General features: G+C 44.2%; 1 protein-coding gene across 14 annotated transcripts in view; it reads right to left on the bottom strand.

Moving 5' to 3' along the window:
- The window catches only part of ITPR1 (inositol 1,4,5-trisphosphate receptor type 1), a 186,622-nt gene that overhangs the window by 49,983 nt on the left and 115,700 nt on the right, over positions 1-20,939 (bottom strand). For 7 of the 14 annotated variants that reach the window (XM_041118830.1, XM_030043337.1, XM_030043340.2 and 4 more), the window contains 3 exons: positions 19,420-19,470; positions 15,745-15,877; positions 14,134-14,324 (listed from right to left, as the gene is read on the bottom strand). In XM_041118830.1, coding sequence (XP_040974764.1) covers positions 14,134-14,324; positions 15,745-15,877; positions 19,420-19,470 — 375 coding nt within the window. The remainder of the gene's footprint in view (positions 1-14,133; positions 14,325-15,744; positions 15,878-19,419; positions 19,471-20,939) is intronic. The other 7 variants (XM_030043338.2, XM_030043342.2, XM_030043341.2 and 4 more) reach the window with 2 other exon arrangements.

Genomic DNA, 20,939 nt, shown 5'->3' with positions numbered 1-20,939 from the left:
GCAGTCAGAACAGCGCTGGATGACTTTGAAACACTAATAAAGTTGCGTCTTTGATTACAGACAAAGAAGGAATGCTACTATTTAAAGAAGGTGGTCAATATTCACATGAGATATCCCTCCCACCACTGCAATACCTTCTACCTGCCCAGAGCATCTCAGGTAAACTCTTAAGAGTTTGTTCTTACTTCTAGTGATTAACAGAGAGGAGGGAAAGCAGAAAAACCAAGCGCGGGCATCACACGACCGCAGCGCCAGCCACACTGGTACCTTCTCCTGACATCCATTCAACCAGTCTGATAAAACAGACTTGCCAGTGCACTGCGAGAGATGCCTTCTACCGAAAGTCGTTGCAACAGAAACTGTGCTGGGCCCTGTGACACGACACAAGATGATTTGGGTGCCCAATTCGTTTAACAGTATTTGCAGAATTATTCTCTAATCCAATACTTTATATCAAGAATTTTAATGTTTTCTCATAAAATATGCCCAAATAAAAACATCCTTTGTCTGAATGACAGTTTACTTATGCAGTTTTTGGTGTTTTTTTCTGTTCTAAACTGGTTCTTTGACCTGACCAGACCTAGTGGACAGAATACTGTCATAACTAAGAGATGTATTAATATGCTTTCCCTGAGCTGCCGACCAGTAACCAAACCCAGGGCTGGGTTATTTAGACAGGCAACCCTTTGAAACACAGTCTGTTACTTGGTGGCTATGAGTACAGACAGAGAAGGAGTTTGCATTTAAGTCGCATCTTGAAAATTTTACTCTACCAGTATTCCACAATGAGCATACCAATAATAATATTTCACAGAACAGATAGACCAGCATAAACCATCGGTTGTAGAAAGGGTCACCGTTTGCTGAAAAATAACGCGATTTGCTCCTCAGGCGAGTGATGGTTGTCACCTGGCCGCACATCTCAAGAGCCTGTACAGGAGGAGTTTCCCTGTGATGAAGCAGCGGTGAAGGAAAAGTTTTTTTTAATGAACCACACTGAAGAAATACTTTCTGTGCGAGTAATTGTTACTTGCTGACAGGCTTGATTTTTGTTGTCTTTTCAAGCTTCTTAACTGACTTTCCACTGCACTTCAGAGAAAAAACAAATGAAACGAACATTTCCAGTAAAGCTTTCTTGTGTGTGCTGTGCATACGTTCAATGGTTGTCACAAAATGATTGTTTCAGTTTAGGTCAGGATGCCTAACACCCTCACACATATGAATCAACCACATGCCAGCTATCAAAAGATACTGTATTTTAAGAGGTGCGATCTTGCAAGTTGCGCTCGAGCAGGTAATCGGTGGTGATAATTATGACAGAAATCCCGAAGTTTATTTACAGATACAGCCTCAAAGCAAAAACTGGAAAAAAATCTCCCTTTTTAAAATGGAAATAGAGTGGCCATTTTAGACTACAGTATGCCAGGGTCCCGGCTTGCACACAGACATCACGCAACCACAGGCGAGAATGCTGAAAATGCTAGGAGAGCAGCCTGGAATGAAGAGAACAGCAAACCTCTGCGCTCGTACGCCTTTTAGAAGAATAGTGCTTTTAACGTACCACTGACACGGGAGCATTCGGCACCCGCCGCCCCTTGGGGGGGCCCCTAACAAAACCGATGCGAACCCGAAAGCCAAGCGTCTTGTCAGCAAGAGCGAGGGCTGCCCTCAGCGGGCAGAGGAGCCCAGAAGCTGTCTCCTCGTCCTCCAGACAGACCCTGACGGTTTACCCACCACCAAGCTGGGACTTGCGATCGCCTAGAAACCTCCTGTAGGGCAGGGAACCGTGACCCGTAACGCACCAGTTACCAGTGTGTGGACTGTAGCCGGCTATCCTGGTACGAGGTACCAGAGGAAAAGCTACCTGAAAGGCAAGGGAAGATCGAAGCTTCATCCCGTACTGGAGACGCTGGCAGGGGACCAGTTGCCTGCTCTTAGAGTGCTAAAATCGCGCAGTATGAAACTGTATTTTATTTCAACTGTGTTTTATTAATGACTGTTAAGAGTCATTGCTGTGAAACAAGAGACATCATATGACACACAGAGGATCATGAGATTTGCTTTATGAATGCCAGGTTCAGCAAACGGCTTTACAAGTACACGCACCTCAATGAAAAGCAATACATCTCCAGAGCACAGCAACCAGCTGATGAAACGAACCAAGACTTCTCTGATGCGAGAATATCAGAGATAACGTGATCGCAATTAATTACACAGCCGCAGAATGAAAGAAACTCAAAAACATCCACAGATGACATGCACAAGCTTCTAACATTATAGGTATGCTCACCATGAGCAACGACATCATGCAAAGAGTTCTCAATCGTTTTTAAAGACCGAGCAACCACCACCTACACGAATGCATTCAAAACTAACTCGGGGCAATGGAAAGAGCTTTGTTAAGAAACAGAAGGGGAAAACCTTCTCGCATAAAGGTTTGCAAGTTCAAAGTCTTGCAGGTGACTGGAGAATATATATATTTCTGTGGTGCACTATTTCCATGCAGGTATGAAGCACTAGGCAAGCAGCAGTACGCTGTTTCTTTTACAGGCATATGATACATCAAGTGTTATGATGAGCTTGTATTTGTTTCGAGGGGATGGAAGGAGAAGAACCCAGCATGGGCATCACATGTCTGCAAAGTCAGCCACACCGATTCCTTCTGCTGACATCCAAAGCGGTCTATTAAAATACCACAGAGTAAAACAACTAGTAACACCAGGTACCATGGAAGCCTCTGGAATCACTTCTCCTTCCTTCTCCTCTCCATCACCCAACTCTGCTCCTAAAGAAATCCAACCAGAAACCTCATGCACAGCAGAATATCCCCCTTACACCTTTGTCTCCGCCAGCATACTGCCTCTGAGCCAAAGGGGGATGGTAATTAAGTAAATACCATCACCATACCATCCACAACTTGATTTCCCTGGTCCATGCAAAACATGTTGCAGAAGAAAAGCTGCAAACCAAGTGATTGATTTTACTAGAAAATAAATCAAAGGTCAAGTTTAAATTGCAGTGCATTGATTAGCTACAGCCTGGCCCACCCTCGAGCACCATCAGCCCTTCACTCTCGCTCATTAACTGAGTCCAAAGTTGTGTTTAAGTAAAGTATCTTTTTGAGAAAAGCATCCTTTCTTTAGAGGGCATTGGAGATGATGAACTATGTCTGTCTGTACGTCTGTTCCAGTGGTTAATAATTCTTAGAAACATGTGATTAAGCTCCTTTTTATGTCACTAACTTCCAGTCACTGAATTTAAATTTTTTTTTTTACATTTATGTCTCTTCTGTAGTTATTCCCAGGAACTTGGTATGCTATCCCCTTCAAATTATTTACATACACTGTTAAATGTTTACCTACCTTTTTTTCTAAACTGAAAATACTATTTTTGCTTGCTGGCATTTTATTCAGAATTAGTATCTTTTTCTGTTGTGGTTATTTTTTGGCACGTTCTCAAATATTGCAGATCATTAACAATCTGGATTGTAGAACCACATTTAAAAAAAAAAAAAAATCAGCAAAAAACGGGCACATTTCCTAGCATTACCACTTCACCTCTTCTCCCTTCCTGCCTTGCCTTCCAAGACCTGTGACATAAAATATACGTAATTTCCAATGATTTCCAATGATGAGTGGAAGGGAAGCTCAGCTAACTACCCAGCTGTTCATGGGAGTGGGATTACAGAGACAGGATAACTACATGGCATGGACAAATGCTCCTCAACGTGTCTCACGTACCAGCAAGCGGTAGCAAACTGGGTTTTTAACCAGCAGAACTGACATCTGCCTTTCGGAGAGTGAAGCCATAAACTGCAGCACACTAATACCTTTGTGTAAGGTGTACAAAGTATAGATGCAGCTAACTAATCCACTATCAATTTAACTAATCCACAATAAGTTTAACACTGAGTGAGTCTGTGCCCAGTGTAGGACTGTTAAATGGGAAAAAAAAAAAAGAATCAGCTGAAGGCAGCTAATTTCTAGCTCTTGCATTTGAAAGGCTTATCCAGTTTTGCCTATGTGCTGTCACCTTTACTGGGTACACCTTCCTCTACGCTGTTACCTGGATCTGCCCTGAAGTCACAACTGTTTTGCCAACCGAGAAAAGGAACAACCATTTGATTGTTTTGCATCGAATAGCTTGGCTTTCTGCCCCAGACTCAGTAATTACAGGCTGGACTGTATGCACTGTCTGACCGATCACGTTATGAGAAATATAACTAAAACCTATTAGCAAGCATTGGGTTTAAGATGCATCTGCTCGGATGCGTGCTTCCTCCTGAAAGAAGGGTGGCCTTATTTTAGGCAAGCATTTGGCTGCAGAACCCAAACAGAGATTGCCGTCATCCTGCAGAGGACGGAGTATTTTCTGGACCACACCCTCTGTAATTCACAAAGCTGTTTCAACAGACCACAGCTATTAAGCCCCGCCAGACCGTCCGAACAGATCCCAAAGAATTCCCCAGGAAAACAAATATTTGATTACCAATAAATAGGGGAAAGCAAAGCCCCAGCAAACACCTGAAATTAAAGCAAACTGCTGTCATCTCCCTCCCCATTTCTCTAACGCCAGTGAACAGCAAATACCCCGTGAACTTGACTAGTCAGGGATATTTCAAAGAGGAAAGTCCCTCCAGATACAAGAGAAAGATCAGCTATCTGGCTTCAGTTCAGGACATTTTATTCCAACACTAGAGAGAAATTATTACGGGGATGTTAACTTGCTTGGGTTATCCGGACAGGCTGCCAGCATGAACTAATGCAAAACTTCTGTGCTACTTCATGTTTGCGGAAAGAACTTGCCACCCCCGTACCGTTTCTTATAGCTGGACTACTTCAAAGCAGCCACATTTTAAGGGCAACTGCACTTCTAACACAAGCGCTGAATTAAGTACAAATGCCAACCCTTTGCATTGTGCCTAAACGTACTTCCACTGTAGAAAATTCAGACCTAGCTTTGATTTCTCTCCCCCCTCATTTATTTATTTTAAATATCACTGATCCCTCTCTTGAAATATTTCATACATCCTGGCTCGCTAAAGATCCATCACTCTGGGGCGTGAGTGATGGATATCATTAGTCTTGCATAGCTTAAGGAAATGGCAGCTGAAATATTTCATGCTGAACATACTTCACAGTTTGAAATAAACCCATAAGGAAAATCTGCCAGAACACCTCAATTGCCTGGTTTTTTTTGCAAACTGTAAAATAAACTTTGTCCCGAAAGCAGAAGGGGGACTTCCCGGCTCTATTTTCCACAAATAAGACACACTCTCTGCCATGGGCATCCACACACCATCCTGCAAGGCTCTACTCTCAGCTGGAGAGTCTGCCCCACCTTATGGAGGATGTTTTTTGGGGGGGTACAAGCGTACAGAGACAGACCCGTGTCAACGCTCGTCGTTCCCAACCAGCTTTAAATGGAAGCAGCAGCAGAACTGCACCACTCACTTCAGGAAGAAGCCCTTATATCCTACACGTTCTCCTACCGCAACGCCCCAAATCTTGATGCAATTTAAAGTCATTTCACAAAGAGGAAAGTAAGAAGCAGCCTCACAGAAATACGGTCCCCTCGCGCCCTTCCAGAGCCAGCACAAAACCCCCGGGACAGTGAAGTGACACTGGATGATCACCGGGAGGTGAAGGCACACTGGGGGAACGACAGGTAGGAAGGTGACTGTGGGGTTTGGGGTTTAAATCCCCCCCCGCAGACGGAGCAGATGGCCTCCAAAGCGTGGGAGGCTCGGGGGCCTGACCTGCTTTCAGCACGGAGCCTTATTTGAGTTCCTCCTGCATACATGTGGGAGCACGCACCCGCCGGGTCACTCAGTTAATCTGTGCAAGGCTCTTGCATGGCAGGAGCATGAATCCCACTTCCTTACCGAACCAGCAAGCTCTGTGTAGGTGTGAGAAACAAGGAAGTCTGCAGACTCCCCAAAAGAAAAAAAAAAAAAAAAAAAAAAAAGAAAGAAAAAAAGTGTAAGATCTTCTTGAGAGACAGAGGAATTAAAGAAAACCATAGCAACAAGTCAGTCCACCTACCCAAACCACCCACCCACCACCAGTTTCATTTGCTGACGCACTTCAAAAACAAGCTGGCTCCTACCCGCTCTGGAAGGTGAGCAAGCCCTGAGAGCTCATTAAATTCCCTTCTCAGCTACTCTTGTATGCCTGCAGCTAGTGAGCAAGTGGGATATAAATAGAAGTTATATAACATCGCTTTGTTGATTCCTGTGCTTACCAAAAAAAAAAAAAAAAAAGGCAGCATGACCTTGTTTTTCTGAATAGCTTGCCTCTGCCTGCTTGTGGAGGACTTCAGTCCTGCTAGGGATCATCTTAAAAGTTTATATTGGACCTGGATCCCACGGAGAGGACTAGGGAGAATGAGCGGTTTATATCCCTGCTCCTTACAGGACCAGATCACACCTGAATGCCTAGAGGATTGCCACGAGACGCCTGTGGTACCTAACGACCATGAACACGCAAGGCTACCACGACTGGAGGGCAAGCAAGGCAGCCAGACCCTGATGTAGCATCTCTCCTTTTTTTTTTTTTGCCTATGTTGCTCAGTCACACAGATGGGCACCTCAAAATCTAAACATAAAACCTCCCTTTGGGCAAAAAGACTGAAAGATGCTGTGATACAGGAACACTGATGGCCCAAATATACTTCACAAAGTAGGATCAGCTGCAGCTCAAGTCGAAAGACTGCGTGGTATCGTTACCATCTCACCTCATCCACCCCGTTCTCAATCTCACCTATGCATCTTACTGCGCCCGACAGAAATGAAATCATCTCTGCAGGAATGACTGCTCGCAGCTTTTGGCTCTGTCTGTCATTAGTAGGGCTTGTTTGTTCTTAACATGGTGGTATCTAACAGGTAAATGAGGTTGAGACTTCACTGTGCTAAATACATTAAAATACATGTGAAAGAGACAGCGTGCTCCTACGGGCTTGCCATCTTGAGTCTCCTCACGTGCTGCGGATCAACAGAGCATCAGGACGTAGATTTCCTCAGCGCTGGGTTAATTATTAGTGCAGGTTCTGTGCCTTGTTTTGAAGGTAGCTGCGCCGTGAAGGAGGGTCTGGATTTGCAGCATGCTTCATTTTGGAGAGGGCTCTCTTTCACAAAAGGACAAGATCGCTGCCCACAGCTGAATGCGATGGTTGATGTAGGTCCTTACCAACATTTACCTTTTTTTTTTTTTTTAATGTCATGTTCTGAAGTAACATAACCAGAATGTAAAAAAAAAATTATGGTGTATTTTAACTTGAGAAAAACTCATTAAAATGGTGAAGGACATAGGTGATTACTTAATGCATGCCGATAGCTCGCTGGTTTTGCATTAGTTTCCCAACCAGGTATTATTAAAACAATGTAAAAAATCCTACATCGAAGAATTCTGCCTGCTACAAACAAACAGTAGAAATTTTAAGACACATTTTTTAATCAACGACCAAAAGTTCTCAAGTGCTATTTACAGAAGTTTAGCGATCCAAAGATATTCTTGCCTCTGAAGCATTTACCATCACATACGATTTTGTGTGCTTGCAGCTATCTGTGACTGTTGCAAATTTTTTAAGTGGTAAATCTGGTTTAAAATGTCCAAACCACAAACCCTAAAGCACCATTGTGTCACTAAATCTACATTTTGTACCACCAATACTTCTGTAATATTTTGTAAATTTTTCTCCCAATTTAGAAGGGCAATTGCAGTCACAGAGAAGAAGAAACTAAGTCTTTTGGCAACCGAATAGGATAGGACACATTTAGGCCAACAGGAAAAGTGAAAAAAATAAAGCAGGTTGACTGGCTGGTTCCAGCTATTTCACTGTTGACCTTTTTAGTGTCGCTTAACCTTCCATTTTTGTCACGGTATTTCACAGCCAACACTACAGCAAGCCGAAGGACACAGACCTGTCCCCGAGTCACTGCTCCCTCAAACCGGGGGGCTGCGGCAGCGAGCCCCCCCTCCCCGGTAGCACCCCGGTCCCCTTGGGTCCCGCGGCTTTCCTGTGTGCCAGAAACACAAACAAGAATCGGATAGCTCTGGATTCAATTCCTTTCGTGCATCAATTCTGCAATTATTTAAAAACTATCCATCATCTTTGGACAGTCTGAGGCACCGAGTTCAGCAAAGGAGACCACAATTTGCCATGCTGGAGTTTTCTTACTGGTGGCGATGGACAAGGAGAAGCGTCGACTAAGTCCAGGTCCATGTATGGTGCAAGACAGAGCTGGAGACGGGAGAGTCACATTAGCCCAGCATTTTACCCAAACCAGTATTTCCTACTAAACCAGACTAACGAAGAGCTGGCTGCTGTGATTTCTGGTATCTCGCTTGTTCGGAGCCCCCCATGGTACTTCTGCAATGGGCAGCACGGTACCATGTGGCCACAGCCCCTAACCCTAACGAGCACTCAAAGGAGGGCACACAAAATGCACGGCTCCTCTTTGCAGGCTGAACTGAAGAGCTCTGGAAGTTAAAGCAACTTGAAGCCACACATCTTTTTGTACAGTCGCATCTGAAAGGAGCCTCACACATATATGGTGAGCTCCACACCTTCCTTGGCTCAGCACACTGATTTGCTCTTGCCACGTGGCGATGGAGGCACAACTCCCCGGTCACCAACGCAGGCTCCTCGGTGCTAGCTCGAGTCGCGATGGCCCCTCGTCCGCATCCCATACTCAGCTGCTGGGGGAAGGAGGGTTGTAGAGCAGATCCCGTCATCATCCTCTGTGCAGGAGCAGTGACTCTCTTCAGATGTCTTAAAGCTAGGAGCAAATCCCACTTCCTTCCTGAAAAACAATCACCTTTTCCTTGGATGCTGACTCCCATCGCCTCATCCTCTGTGTTTGCAAGCCCACCTTGGGAAGAGCTGTGGACGAAGGGGGAAAGAAGGTACCACCGCACTTCGAAGTGGTAGCGGTTAAAAAATGCCTGAAACTAAACTAATGTCATCAACTGCATTTTACCTTCCCTCGCTGAAAATACCAACACATGTGCGTGTGGGTAATTTGTCACGCAATCTAACTTTTGAGAAGATCCCTAATTAAACGAGCAGCAACCCAAGTCTCCATGGAGAGGCAGTTATGTAAGGGACTTTACTTGCCATTAACTTCCACCGACCAAGGAAACCCGAAACTCTACGGAGGTGAGGCAGAGTAACGGCGCATATAATTTTTATTTAGCAGATGAGAGACAAGCGTTACAGGAGAAGTCCTCAGCAATTTCCTCTGCTGTCATTCATTTGCCAGGGTTGCTTTAACGGAGGAAAACTCGCCGTGTTGCAGAGCGTGCAGGGAACGGACCAAGCTTTCATCTCTTCCGAAGGCGATGTAGCTCCGCGTGGAACGTGCCTACAAGGAACAGCACCTGCCACGCAAGCTCCGGCAAAGCGCACCACGCCAGCGCCCCGGGGGGACGGGTACCACGCGCCGGCCGGCAGCGTCCCAGATGCAGGGCATGCTCGCCCCTCGCCATTTCGGAGGAAAGCGTGGGGCCGGCAGGGCATCCCCCCCCCGCCCCAGGGCTGCTCTGTGCAGAACCGCTGACGCCAGCTCTCTCGAGGTGGATGCTGCGGGTTATATAAATTAATAAAGGGGTTTATGTAATTTTCAGTTCAGTGAGCTGCAGCATTTGTCAAGTTAATTTGTTGTCCGTTTTTGACCCTGCGGTTCCACCTCTGCTTCTGTCTCCTTACAAATGAGGGCAGGCTTCCCACTGAAAACCAGAGCTCCTGCTGAGCAGGAGCGACGAGCTCACCGGACACAGCTTCGACACTTTCATCACCATCTTTGTTAACAAAGAACCTGACAGCATTTCTAAGTGAATTCTGAAACCTAAAAATAACCCAGAAGACTTTCCATCCAGAGAGCTTTTAAGTGGGCAAAGACGTCTGTCTGTCTCCCAGAGCAGTTAATTTATCACATCCATGTTCACCCCTACAGCAAAACACAGAGTAGCACGGGATTCAATGTGCCATACGCTACCAGCTTAGCCTCTTTCCTACAGGTAAACCGGGAGCATTTTTTCTTGTCCTGCTTCTCCCCCACATTCATTTTCTTAACAATACAATAAAAATCACTCCTGCCAATTATAATAAGGAACATTTCTAGATTTGCTTTTCTGCTACAGTTGGCAACCACCTACTTTGCCTAGCCATAATATTGGCCCTGCATGTATCTAATGAAACAGTTACACCTATTCCAGTTATCCCTTCCCAACATCATGGGGATCTCTTCTCCCACTGAAGCTCATGGGAGTTACCTGGGAACTCCCATTATTAACCATATTACAATCATCATGTGCAAGTTCCTGTGTGTCAGTACAAACCTTTTGCTTAACTTCAGGCCGAATTCATTTCCCGTGTGAAAACCTGGAGTTAAGAAAATGCCATGCAGGGGTGACACATTGCTGGCTTTGCTGCCAAAAAGCCTTTTTACATAACCAGTCCCTATCCCACCAGTTTCCTAGTCTCAAAGGCTTGTAGATATAAGCAATTTAAGTTCAGTAAAAATTATTCAGACCAAGCACAGAATAAACTTGTTCAGAATACTATAAATCAAGACCTGTTAATAACAACCGGAAAAATTGTGAAATGAAGATAAACTGTGTTAGACCTCAAAGACAAAGCTGTCTGATTAGGCTACGCCGACTTTCACAATGACAAATGTATCTGATGCAAAAGTAACACAGTTATTAGTCCAGAGACTGAAGATGACTCTTCCACTGGCAGTTACTGGAAACTGCCGTAGAACTTCAGCAAATCCACAATGCAGGTTGCAGAGGTTGTAGAGCCCTACCTACTTAATCTGCAAAACTTACCAAAAGGACATAGATTAGAGAAAGATCAGGATAAAAGACCACGGGAAGTATTGGGTTAATTTTCCTAAGTGCATCTAGTTTCCTTAAGCAGACAAATTTTGCAGTGTATTTTGTAAAAATGAAATCTTACTAAGTAGGAGACCATCACATTGCTGCACTCAATAAATCTTTACTGTACTGTAGCGAAAGACTGCTTTATAAAACCTGTTGGACTTGAAGCTGTGCAGACTAGCGAGTACCCCGTGCAGCTCTCCTGTAACGGCAGTGCTCCTGAACAGCTGGGCTGCACCCAGAGCCTTCCGTATTTTCTGGGCGAGCAGATAAACTATTCTTTCAATGTGAAGAAAGAAAAGCTTGGTTACGTGAATTTACCGTCTCAGGACGCCAGCTTAACTTGGACACCGTTCAGCAATTACCCCGGGAGATACGGACCTGAAATCGTGATTTTACTAAAGAGCAAGCCTCCACCTTCGCTTTGATTCACCAGCGTGGAGCTAGCTGTTCTCCCAGAAGTTAAGCTTTGTGGTTGGTGTTTTTTTCCATTAAAGTTTTACTTACTTGGCTTTCATGACTAAAATACTACTGAAAGATCAGACCGCTGAATATGTGCTGTTCTTGACTGACACTGTAGTAGTCCCCACGGGCTCTGACTGCGCTAGAGCCAGTGCAAGTAAAGCAAGGCATCAGCAAACTCACTCCCTAGCACCAGGAGATTAACCAATACAGAGGTAAGTCAGGGAACACCTTTGTGCACTGATAAACCTTCTTTTTTTCCTTTTGCTATTAGGCCACTGGATTGCTATAGCACAGAATATCTGCATTACAACTGCTCCATAGGCTATTTTCAATAAAGTCTCATCTGTGCTTTGCATGCATGAGTAAGAGCTCCTGGGTGTGTCCAAGACCTCAGAGCTTACAGCATTAGCTGTAGGCATCGCAAGTCATTTGGTTCCTAAAACATTCTGTACTTAAAAGCAGCCTACACCAGAGCCCCCTCCCAGCCCTTCGCTGCTGCATTAGCGCACGTACACGTACACGCACCGAGTAACTGCTGGCTGCCCAGAACACTTTCTAAAGGTAAAGACAACCACAAAGCACTTATTCCTGAGTGGGAAAGGACGGAAAATAGTTACTCTGGTTTGCGGAAGTAACATTTATAAAGGCAAGAGTGCAACAGAAACTGCCAGGACCGTAAGGCGGGCGGGATGTGAAAGCATTGCACCATTTGCTGCAAGCATCCTATGCCAGCAGCTCATTCCTAACCGCATAGTTATTTTACAGACTCCTGGCTCCCAGTTATAGACAGCAAATGCAAACTAAAGAATCTCCCTTTTTGGTGAAAAAGGTGTCTTTGAAGACTGATTGCAGATTTCCCTGTTTGTTTTGACCAGATGAGCTCAGGAATCTGCTTCCAACACTGATTCGCACACAGCGGGAAGTGACTCGACTCAGTCCATTAGTTCTGGGCTCCAGCACAAGCAAAGGATTTCTCCACGTCACGCTGGTGCAGAATTTGTTTTTCCTTCCAGCATGACAGTGTGAGGTTACCTGAGGCTCCCTGAGAGCTAGGAAGATGAAAGCTCAGCTTCCTTTACATTGGAGAAGAGCAGGAAATTTAAAGGAGTGACTCTCCCCAAGGAATGTGAATCCTGTCATTGCAGTTTAAGGTGACATTTAAACGCTCAATTCCCACTTTGTCTTTTGCAAAAAAGCTTCACTCTAGAGCATATACACAGTGGAAAAAGGAGGGTACTGATTACAGAGACAGCACAAAGGAGGCCAAAAATGCTCCCTCTCCTCTCAAGAGAAGTTTGCATGAACACAAGAGGTGCTGCTGTGTAGATCTAGTGCACGTTTTAACTGTAATGACCAATTATAACTAGCCAGGATTCAGCCCCACGTTACACTTAATCAAACCTTACCACATACTGCTGCCCAGAAGATACAGCTGCTCTTTAGCACATCTCTGGTCAGGTTTGAGCCAGCCACTTCCATGGGACGAAATCCATTTTCACTGGCAGGCTGGTTTTCCATCAGATCAGCCACTTAATTCAACTCACCACTCAGCTGCACGAGCCGTACGAAGAGGGGACCAGCAGAGCTGACCAGAACAGGACGGGCTGTTTTGGCAACAGCCCACACTGAGGTTCGATTAAGCACAACATGGAGTGCTGCCCTCAGTCCGGTCAAACATTTCTCCCAGAAGTTGCCATGGAGGTCTAGTCAAGAGTAACGCTGTAAGCATGGTGGCTCTCTGCTGCGGCAGCCATACCAGAGACAGACTGCGTCTTTCGGTAGTTTGGTTTTCAGGGCAGAAAAATAAAAGACTGGGGAGTGGTAACACTATACTGGGAACAGTGTGCCACACATGTAAGATTTTTTTAGTTCTCTTTGCCCAAGCTCTTCTGAAATTCCTAGCATGTTTTATCTTTAAGTACCTAAATAAATGTTCCTAATTAGGATACAGCACAAATGGCATCAAATTATAAGCCTAAATCTGTATGTATATCAAACATTTGGATGTATCATTTCTCCGAGTGAAAGGAACAATCTGCAAAATTTGCCGCCTTAAACAAATCACCAATTGTTTTGTTCAGATGTGTGAAACACATTGCAGCAGGGTAGGAAAGGGGTAACAGTCTCTGGAATAGCTACACATAAAGCCCATTGTCCAAGACAGAAAGAGACTGTTTGCAAACAGAGCACATGCAAAGTCAAAAGAATAAAATATAACATATTCAATAATCTTTGTAGCCATATTTTGCCGTAATAAGGTTTTACTTTCTGTTTGGAAGAATACCGTACAAGCTAGTTGGTGTTACGTTCATTAAAATCTATACCAGGCACAATTCTCCTTTAGGGAAACAAAATCCTTATTTAAAACACAGAAACGAAGGACAGCAAGATCACAGGAGGACTGTGGTGGTCTGTTTACTGTTTTACTGTTATTTTAAATTCCAGTCTGAAATCTAACAACTAGTTGTAAAAGTCTCTGAGCATGTTGCAGTTGCTTGAACTTACTCATAGAAGTAGTCACATTAACTCACACTACAAGGCTGTTTTGTTATACATTCCTCTATATTGCCCTGGGAAGTACCTCAATGACCTAGTGCCCATGCAAACATTTAATAAGTTAACTTTTGCATGGTAGACACTGATATTTTTCTTAATTACAAGTCAAAGATCATTTAGTCATTTCCCCTCCCATCTCCTTAACCTCCTGAAGTTTCCTGGATTTCATAAAAACATTTCCCTTGCCAACATGTTTTAGTTATAAGCTTGAAGTTTTCCATTTCCCTACCTGTATTGTAGTGTTCCCACCTTCCAGAAGGGCAATGGCTAGCAGGATGCTCTCATGGAAGACTCTGTCACTGGTGGCATTCATGATGAGATCTATGACCAGGTTGGATGCACCTTCTTTATCCAGATGACACTGGACATCTGCCAAACTCATCTCACCTCGGCTCATTGAACTCGATCCAGAGCTTCCTCCTATAAAGGCGATCACGAGAAACAGGCTGAGATTCAAACGCCGCCACCCTACAATGATGGCATCTCTCATCTGGCTTAAATTATTAACCTATCCTGAACGGTGCGCACACGTTCATTAACAGTGATGAACTCGGCTCCTAGCATGTCTGCAAGGAAGAGTTTGTAACTTAAAGCACAGATCGGGCATGTTGTAAGATGGGTATTTAACATCGCTTTAACGTGTGCGAGTCTGCAGGAGGTGGTGTCCTGAGGGAGGACAGCCTGGGCTGGCAATGGGAAATGGTTATTGCCACTGCTGCCCTCATTAGCAGCAGAAAATGGAGAGACGGCTGCTGTATTGGAAGAGGATTCTGCAAACAGCGTGGATTCAGGGATACAAAGAGAGGTAAAGGCTCTACAGGACCAGCCAGGGGATGGAGAAAAGGCAAAACAAATTCCAGAGGATGGCAAAGCCAACACTACGCTTCCGTGCAATTACGGAACCGTGAACTTCATGGATAAACAGACCAAACAAGAGAAGCAAGCAAGAGTTTGTGGAAGTGGCATGAAGAACGAGGACTGAAGCAAAAGGCTCTAGAAAGTAGAGGAGTATGGCAGCAGGCAGCACAACACAAGGACTAATGAAATACGTATCAACTTCAGAAAATACGGGGGAAATAGGGTTTTTTGTTTGTTTGTTTCTGATCAGGCCTCCTTTCAACAGGATTACCCACTGTCTTTATTTTGAAGAGGCAAAACCCACTGAACTTTGTTTTGACAAAACATGCTTGACACTACTGACTTTTTTAGCAATGGTCTCAAATTAAATAAACTGCACTTTATAACTGAGTTCAAACTGAATTTTTGCTCATCCTACCCTGCAATCCCTCTGTAATACAATGAAATGTTTTTGTTTCAGATATGGTTAATAATCTGACATCCTTATGAGCACATTTCCAAAGTATTATTGCAAATATTAAATTGATCAGGTTTTCCAAGTACATCCATTCAAAGCAAAGTCACAAAATTCAAGCCAACCCAAGACAGTCTCTGGAAAGTATAGAAAGCTCTGGCTGCTCAATTTAAAGTACTTTCTCAAATGCACTCAGGATAAAAAGAACAGTGCTCTCAGCCGCATGAGGAAAAAGCAGTTGACACGATTAGAGACAGGAGAGCGGTGCTCTGCTCAGCCTAAAGCAGAATCCCTCAAGGAGAGTTAAAACGTGTTGGAATTTCTAAAGCCAGGAGTGACCTGCAAGCAGGACTTCTTCCCCATCCATATGGATAGTTTCTTCTTTTTGGGGATATCATAGAACAGAACAGTAGGGGAAAAAAAAACCCTGTTTCACCTGTAAGATATGGATTTGTCAGGCAGACACAGACACACAGCATCTGGCAGGGCAGATCACACGAACCGCTGATGAGCAGGAGCAGGTCCTACCTCCTGCCCCGGCTTTGCTGGTGCCTCCGGCAGACAAGGGGCCATTGCCGAAGGTGGTGAGGCTCTCGCGCCGTCCCGCCGGTCTCACATTGCCGTAGTAACGGTTGACCAAAACTTGCCTGAGTGCCTCACCCTTGATTCAAAGAGGATAATGAAATCATGATGTGAGCTTAATGAATAAACAAACTACTAATATTCAGCAGCAAGGGGACTGATGTTATCGTTAGCCTACTCGTAGTGAGGGAGGGGGAACCGAAACCCCGGAGATTTGGAAAAATCCACTGAGCATCTCCCAGTGTGCTCGGGCAGGCTGGGACACCAGGAGAGGGGGGAGTCTCATGGGGCTTAAATAAGATTATGGGTTCCCAGCACCAGAAACAGCTACAGTTCAGTTTTTGTGTAAGGCTTTCTAGACAGCTTTTATTCTCAAAGATTTTTTTTTTTAATTAACATCTATTGTCTCAATCTTAAATGTAAAAAAACTTGCATCTGTACGGCACCAACACAAAATGAAGAGGAGGATTAAAGAAGGAGTAACATTAGAAATGGCTTTGCGAGTGAGCAATCCCATCTTCTCAAACCTATTCTGCCACTTCACCAATGTTACAGGGACGCTCTCTCGCCTCCCCTCCATCAGCAAGTGATGCGATCTAACGCTGTCAGCCGCCCGAGCGGAAACCCGAGCGATCCCCCGCTGCATCCCAGCTCTTTGTTCCCCGTGTCCCTGCTGGCAGCCGCCCAAGCCGCCCGGTCACGCCAGCAGTCAGCATCCCAGCACATGAGCCCGCGGACACCGCGGGGCACCGGTCCTCAGATAACCCCGGCACCCCGGTCCCGCAGCCCCGGGAGCTGCCGGCACATCCCCGCGGAGCACGCACCGCTGCCGTCAGCGGGGGCCAGAGGAGACCAAAACACCTCCCAGGTTGAACGTTAACCTGCAGACCCCGCGCTGCTCCCACTTAAGTCTTTACAGGAATTCCCAGGAATTCAGAGAGCCGTCCAAAAGCTGGCGGCGCTGCCAGCAACGGGCAGACACGCAAACACCGCAGTTGGATTAACAGAGTTTTATAAGGTCTTTGTGCAAAAAGGAAAATGGGTGATTATTTTACCTGGGAGCTACTGCTCTGCTAACGGCGGCGTGCTGTGGTGACAGCAGTACCAGCCTGAGACAGTGTTTGAGAGAGGGGAGGAAGAGGGTTTTCTGGGGATTCCAAAAAACAAAACAAAACAAACAAAAAAAATGTCGATCTAGCCAAGAATAATGTCATATTAAAAATCTGTCAGGATGAACTAAATTATCTTCATCTCCATTCACAAAACAAGTGCTTGACACTGATTTTCAGTTGCACTTCAAATGAAATTAGTTGTCTGACTATAGATTCAAAATGTCATTGACTACAAGGTTTAATAACATTAGCTGTCATGCAAGTGAAACCTTACTTTTTAAACTTTCACAAGAGGCCCTTTAAACACAAATAAATAAAAGGAACAATGTAAACGTGCATTAATTGGCTCATACAAAACTCCAGCACTGCCGCAGCCACGCTGCTTTTGATACAAAGTTGGCAGTCACAAAAGGTAGCTTAGAGAAATCCTTATACCCCAATGCACTGGCAAGACAAAAACCTGTCTCGAAATTAACAGTCCTTTACCAAATTTCAGATGTGACTTCCAAACGGAGAAGCCCAACACCTGCCTGCAGCTGGTCAGGGATCGCTGCCCTCCCTGCAAGGCTGGTGCTAATGTCAGGGCTCCCACTGTCTGCTTCTTGTCACTACAATTTAGCAGATTAAAAATTGTTTCTATAGATTATTAGTGTGAAAGCTGCAGCCCAGGAGATGCATTTTACAGAATCAGATGGGGACGGGGGAAGCAGCAGGGAGACAAGATGTAAAATAAACACAAAGAAAGCTTGCCAACCAGCTGCTTCCAAAGTCCCCCAAAAAAGAAAAAAAAGGCAAGTTACTTTGGAAGCAACAGTAGAAGATGATGAACACTTTCCCAAGGGGCATACGCTTCCTATCACCGCTTGGGCCAAATAGTGAACATGTAGGAGAGGCAAGAGACTCAATTGAAAAGCTCAAGCAAATTCTTATCCCAGAGGAACTACTTTGACTGACAGCAACATGAGAGTGTTTAGTACATGATGTAGTGCTTTAACCATATTTCTGTTCTCAGTCTGGCAGGTAAGGAAGGTTACATGACAGAACAAGGCCAAGCCAGACAAAAAAAACCCTTAACTACATCTTCCTTCTACACGTGTACTGATTAGAAAGGCAACTTGATACCCATGCAAGCCCTATGCCAAAAATCAAGTTACAATGGAGTTCTCACATTACCTTTTTCCTCTTCTGTTAAACTAACTGGCAGTCGTTATATCAACTGGCATTTAAAAACGGTAATTTCTACTACTTACTACAAAGCTAACACCACACATCCAACCCCAAGAACTACTGTTCAGTAAACTCCACCTCCTCCTGAATTCAGGAGGGTAACTAAAGCTCCTGGAGTTGTCTCTAGACTTTCCTTCTGGTCCACAGTGGAGCAGAAGGCAACTTCTATTCCATGGTCAAAATAGCTGGGGTGAGTGGAGAGACCTCACAGGGAGCCGCTGCTCGGAGGACAGACCTGCAGCCCCTCTGCTGTCTATAGGAGTAGTGTATCCAAAATGGGACAAGTAACCAGAAAATACAAGAGGGAACACGTATCAAGCATTTGTTGTTTCTAGTCTGAAAGCATGCTGATTCATGGTTTCCAAGGTTTGGCAATCAGCATTCACCAGCATTTTGAATTCTAACTGGGAAAAAAAACTTTGTTTCCTACAAAATTATTCAAATCCACTGTGTTAGCCAACAAATATATGAGTATGCGATCAAAGTAGAGGGGAGAAAAAATAAGTGGCATTTAAGAAATGTTATAATTAATTCAGCTGCAATGCTTGGCTCCGGAACAGTTCTTTAACCATCATGTTACTGTTGTGCACCACTTTGATGCGTACAGTATGCAAACAAATATCAGATGTTTGGCGGCAATAAGAAAAATCAAATATGCTACCTAGATAAAAAAACCAACAGCATTCAGTTTCATCTGCATTCACCATCAAGGTAAACTAACAGTAAGTAGTATACAAACACTATTGTACACGTATCAGTAAAGCAAGAGGCAATACACAACTCGGTTTAAGTGATCTCAAAACCCTGTTATAATCTTTAAAACTGAGAATCTTTAATAATATCTAAGAGTGAAGCAGTTATAAGTTGCTGCTATTCTGTTCCCAGCTACAAGAGCAGAAGAAATCAAGAAATGTATTAACGACGTTGATTTTGCAGCTTGGCTGTTTACGAAGGGGAAGGTGTGGCCAAAGCAGGCAAACTCCACAAGCACTGATAAATGTCACTTCATAATTGTGCGATCATCACCAAAGGGGAGTGCTTTGAAAGTGTGAACAGACTAGACCAGGATCTGAGGTTTAATTCAGAGCACCCAAGCACTTGCCCCTTCCATTTAGTACAAGAGAAGGTGCTCCAGCACCCCATTTTGTAAGCATGGCTGATCATTTTAGATTTCCCGACAGCAAGCAGTTAACTACAGAAGCTTGTTACATGACTTACGCTTCACTGTTTAAAAGGAAAAGATAGAGGATTAGTTCTGAACGTGCTTGACTGCTGTACATACCCTTCTATGATCCTCCAGTTGCCTCTGTGGTAGACTTTGATCAAGCTCCTGCTGTGCATGCAGAAATTTCATTTTAAAGTAGAACAACACTGAAGACACACTAAAAACTTTGCACTCATGGAAAATAATAAGGGAAGTCACAGCTGAAAGCAAGGGGGCAGATGAGGAAGATTGACTGACAAGCTATCTGAACAGAACATCTGCCTTCAATTAGCTCTGGCAGTACTTAACCAGTCTGCTCTGCCACCCTCCAGCAGACCACCATGGCATGCACATATGCCAACACATTTCTCATGGATTTAAAGAAAACACATAGTCTGTCTAATTTTACAGTGACCAGTAACACACAAGAGTTTTTAAGAACTCAAACCATGCATGCCCATGCATACATATACACAGATACACACACACATACAAACACCCCGTCCCACTATACACACACTTCTGGTGGAAGTGTAGGTACTTCGTTATATCTGACCGTGGTCAATGAAGCTCTTTTGAGACTGCGGAGGGCCTCCGACAAAACCTGTGCGATTTCTGCTCCAATGCCATGGACTTCAGAGGGGTTTCACTGATTTACTGAACAAAGTCCCTCGGCACGTGCATGTTTCCAAATCAAATCTCTCTTATTTCAGATATTAAGTATCTAAAGGAAGCAAATTTTCAGGAACAGAACTTCCACTTTGCAAACCTGAAGTACATTGAGTTTTTGCTGCTTTAAAGCATTCTGAAAATGTGTAGGAACAACCGCTCTATACAGGGACCCATCTTAAACCAGGAGCCATCTCCCAAACATCTCAAAGTCATTCTATGACCACTCAGACTTTCAGTTTACATTTAAACACTATTCCACAAAAACTACAAATACAAGGCCTAAACTACCACAAATTGCATTTTTTCATTCATGATTTCAAATATAATCTTCATATAGCTCAGAATATCAACACTGTGCTAGATTTAGACTTCCATGTGGTTTCAGTTAAGTTTGCACTGATACAGCACCCAGTTGTACACCCTACAAATGCCATCATCTGGATGTTCCATTAATTTAAAAAGAATTTGAGATTTCATAAATTCTTACGTCTTCATTTCGGCAAATAATCCATCTTATGCGAACTGATGCTGGGGTATCCCATAAAGGAAATGTGCCTACATATCCGATTCACCATAGAGCTAGTAACCTTGAAGATGTGAAGTGACCATTAACTGTTTCACTAGGGCATTTTAAAGGAGACACCTAGCTGCTCTGGGATTATGAAGCTTCCACTAACTTCTTCTGACACCTCCATTTCCTTATCAAAGTTTTTAAATATGTGAGACAACATTAGGAACCATATTAGGAGCCAGCAAAATGAAGTCTCACTTTGCTAATGCAGGGGGATTTGAGAGGAGACTTCTCAAACGCTGCCTCCCTTAAAAGCTAAAGGGAAATGGCTGAAAGACCTGCACTACCTTGGATTGGTTAAAACGCTTGTCCTTTGGATTCCTTTGTCCAGGAACATAGATTTGGGACTGATTTA

The sequence above is a fragment of the Aquila chrysaetos genome, chromosome 20 (assembly GCF_900496995.4).
Source record: "Aquila chrysaetos chrysaetos chromosome 20, bAquChr1.4, whole genome shotgun sequence".
NCBI lineage: Eukaryota > Metazoa > Chordata > Aves > Accipitriformes > Accipitridae > Aquila > Aquila chrysaetos.
This window is presented reverse-complemented; position numbering and strand designations above follow the sequence as displayed.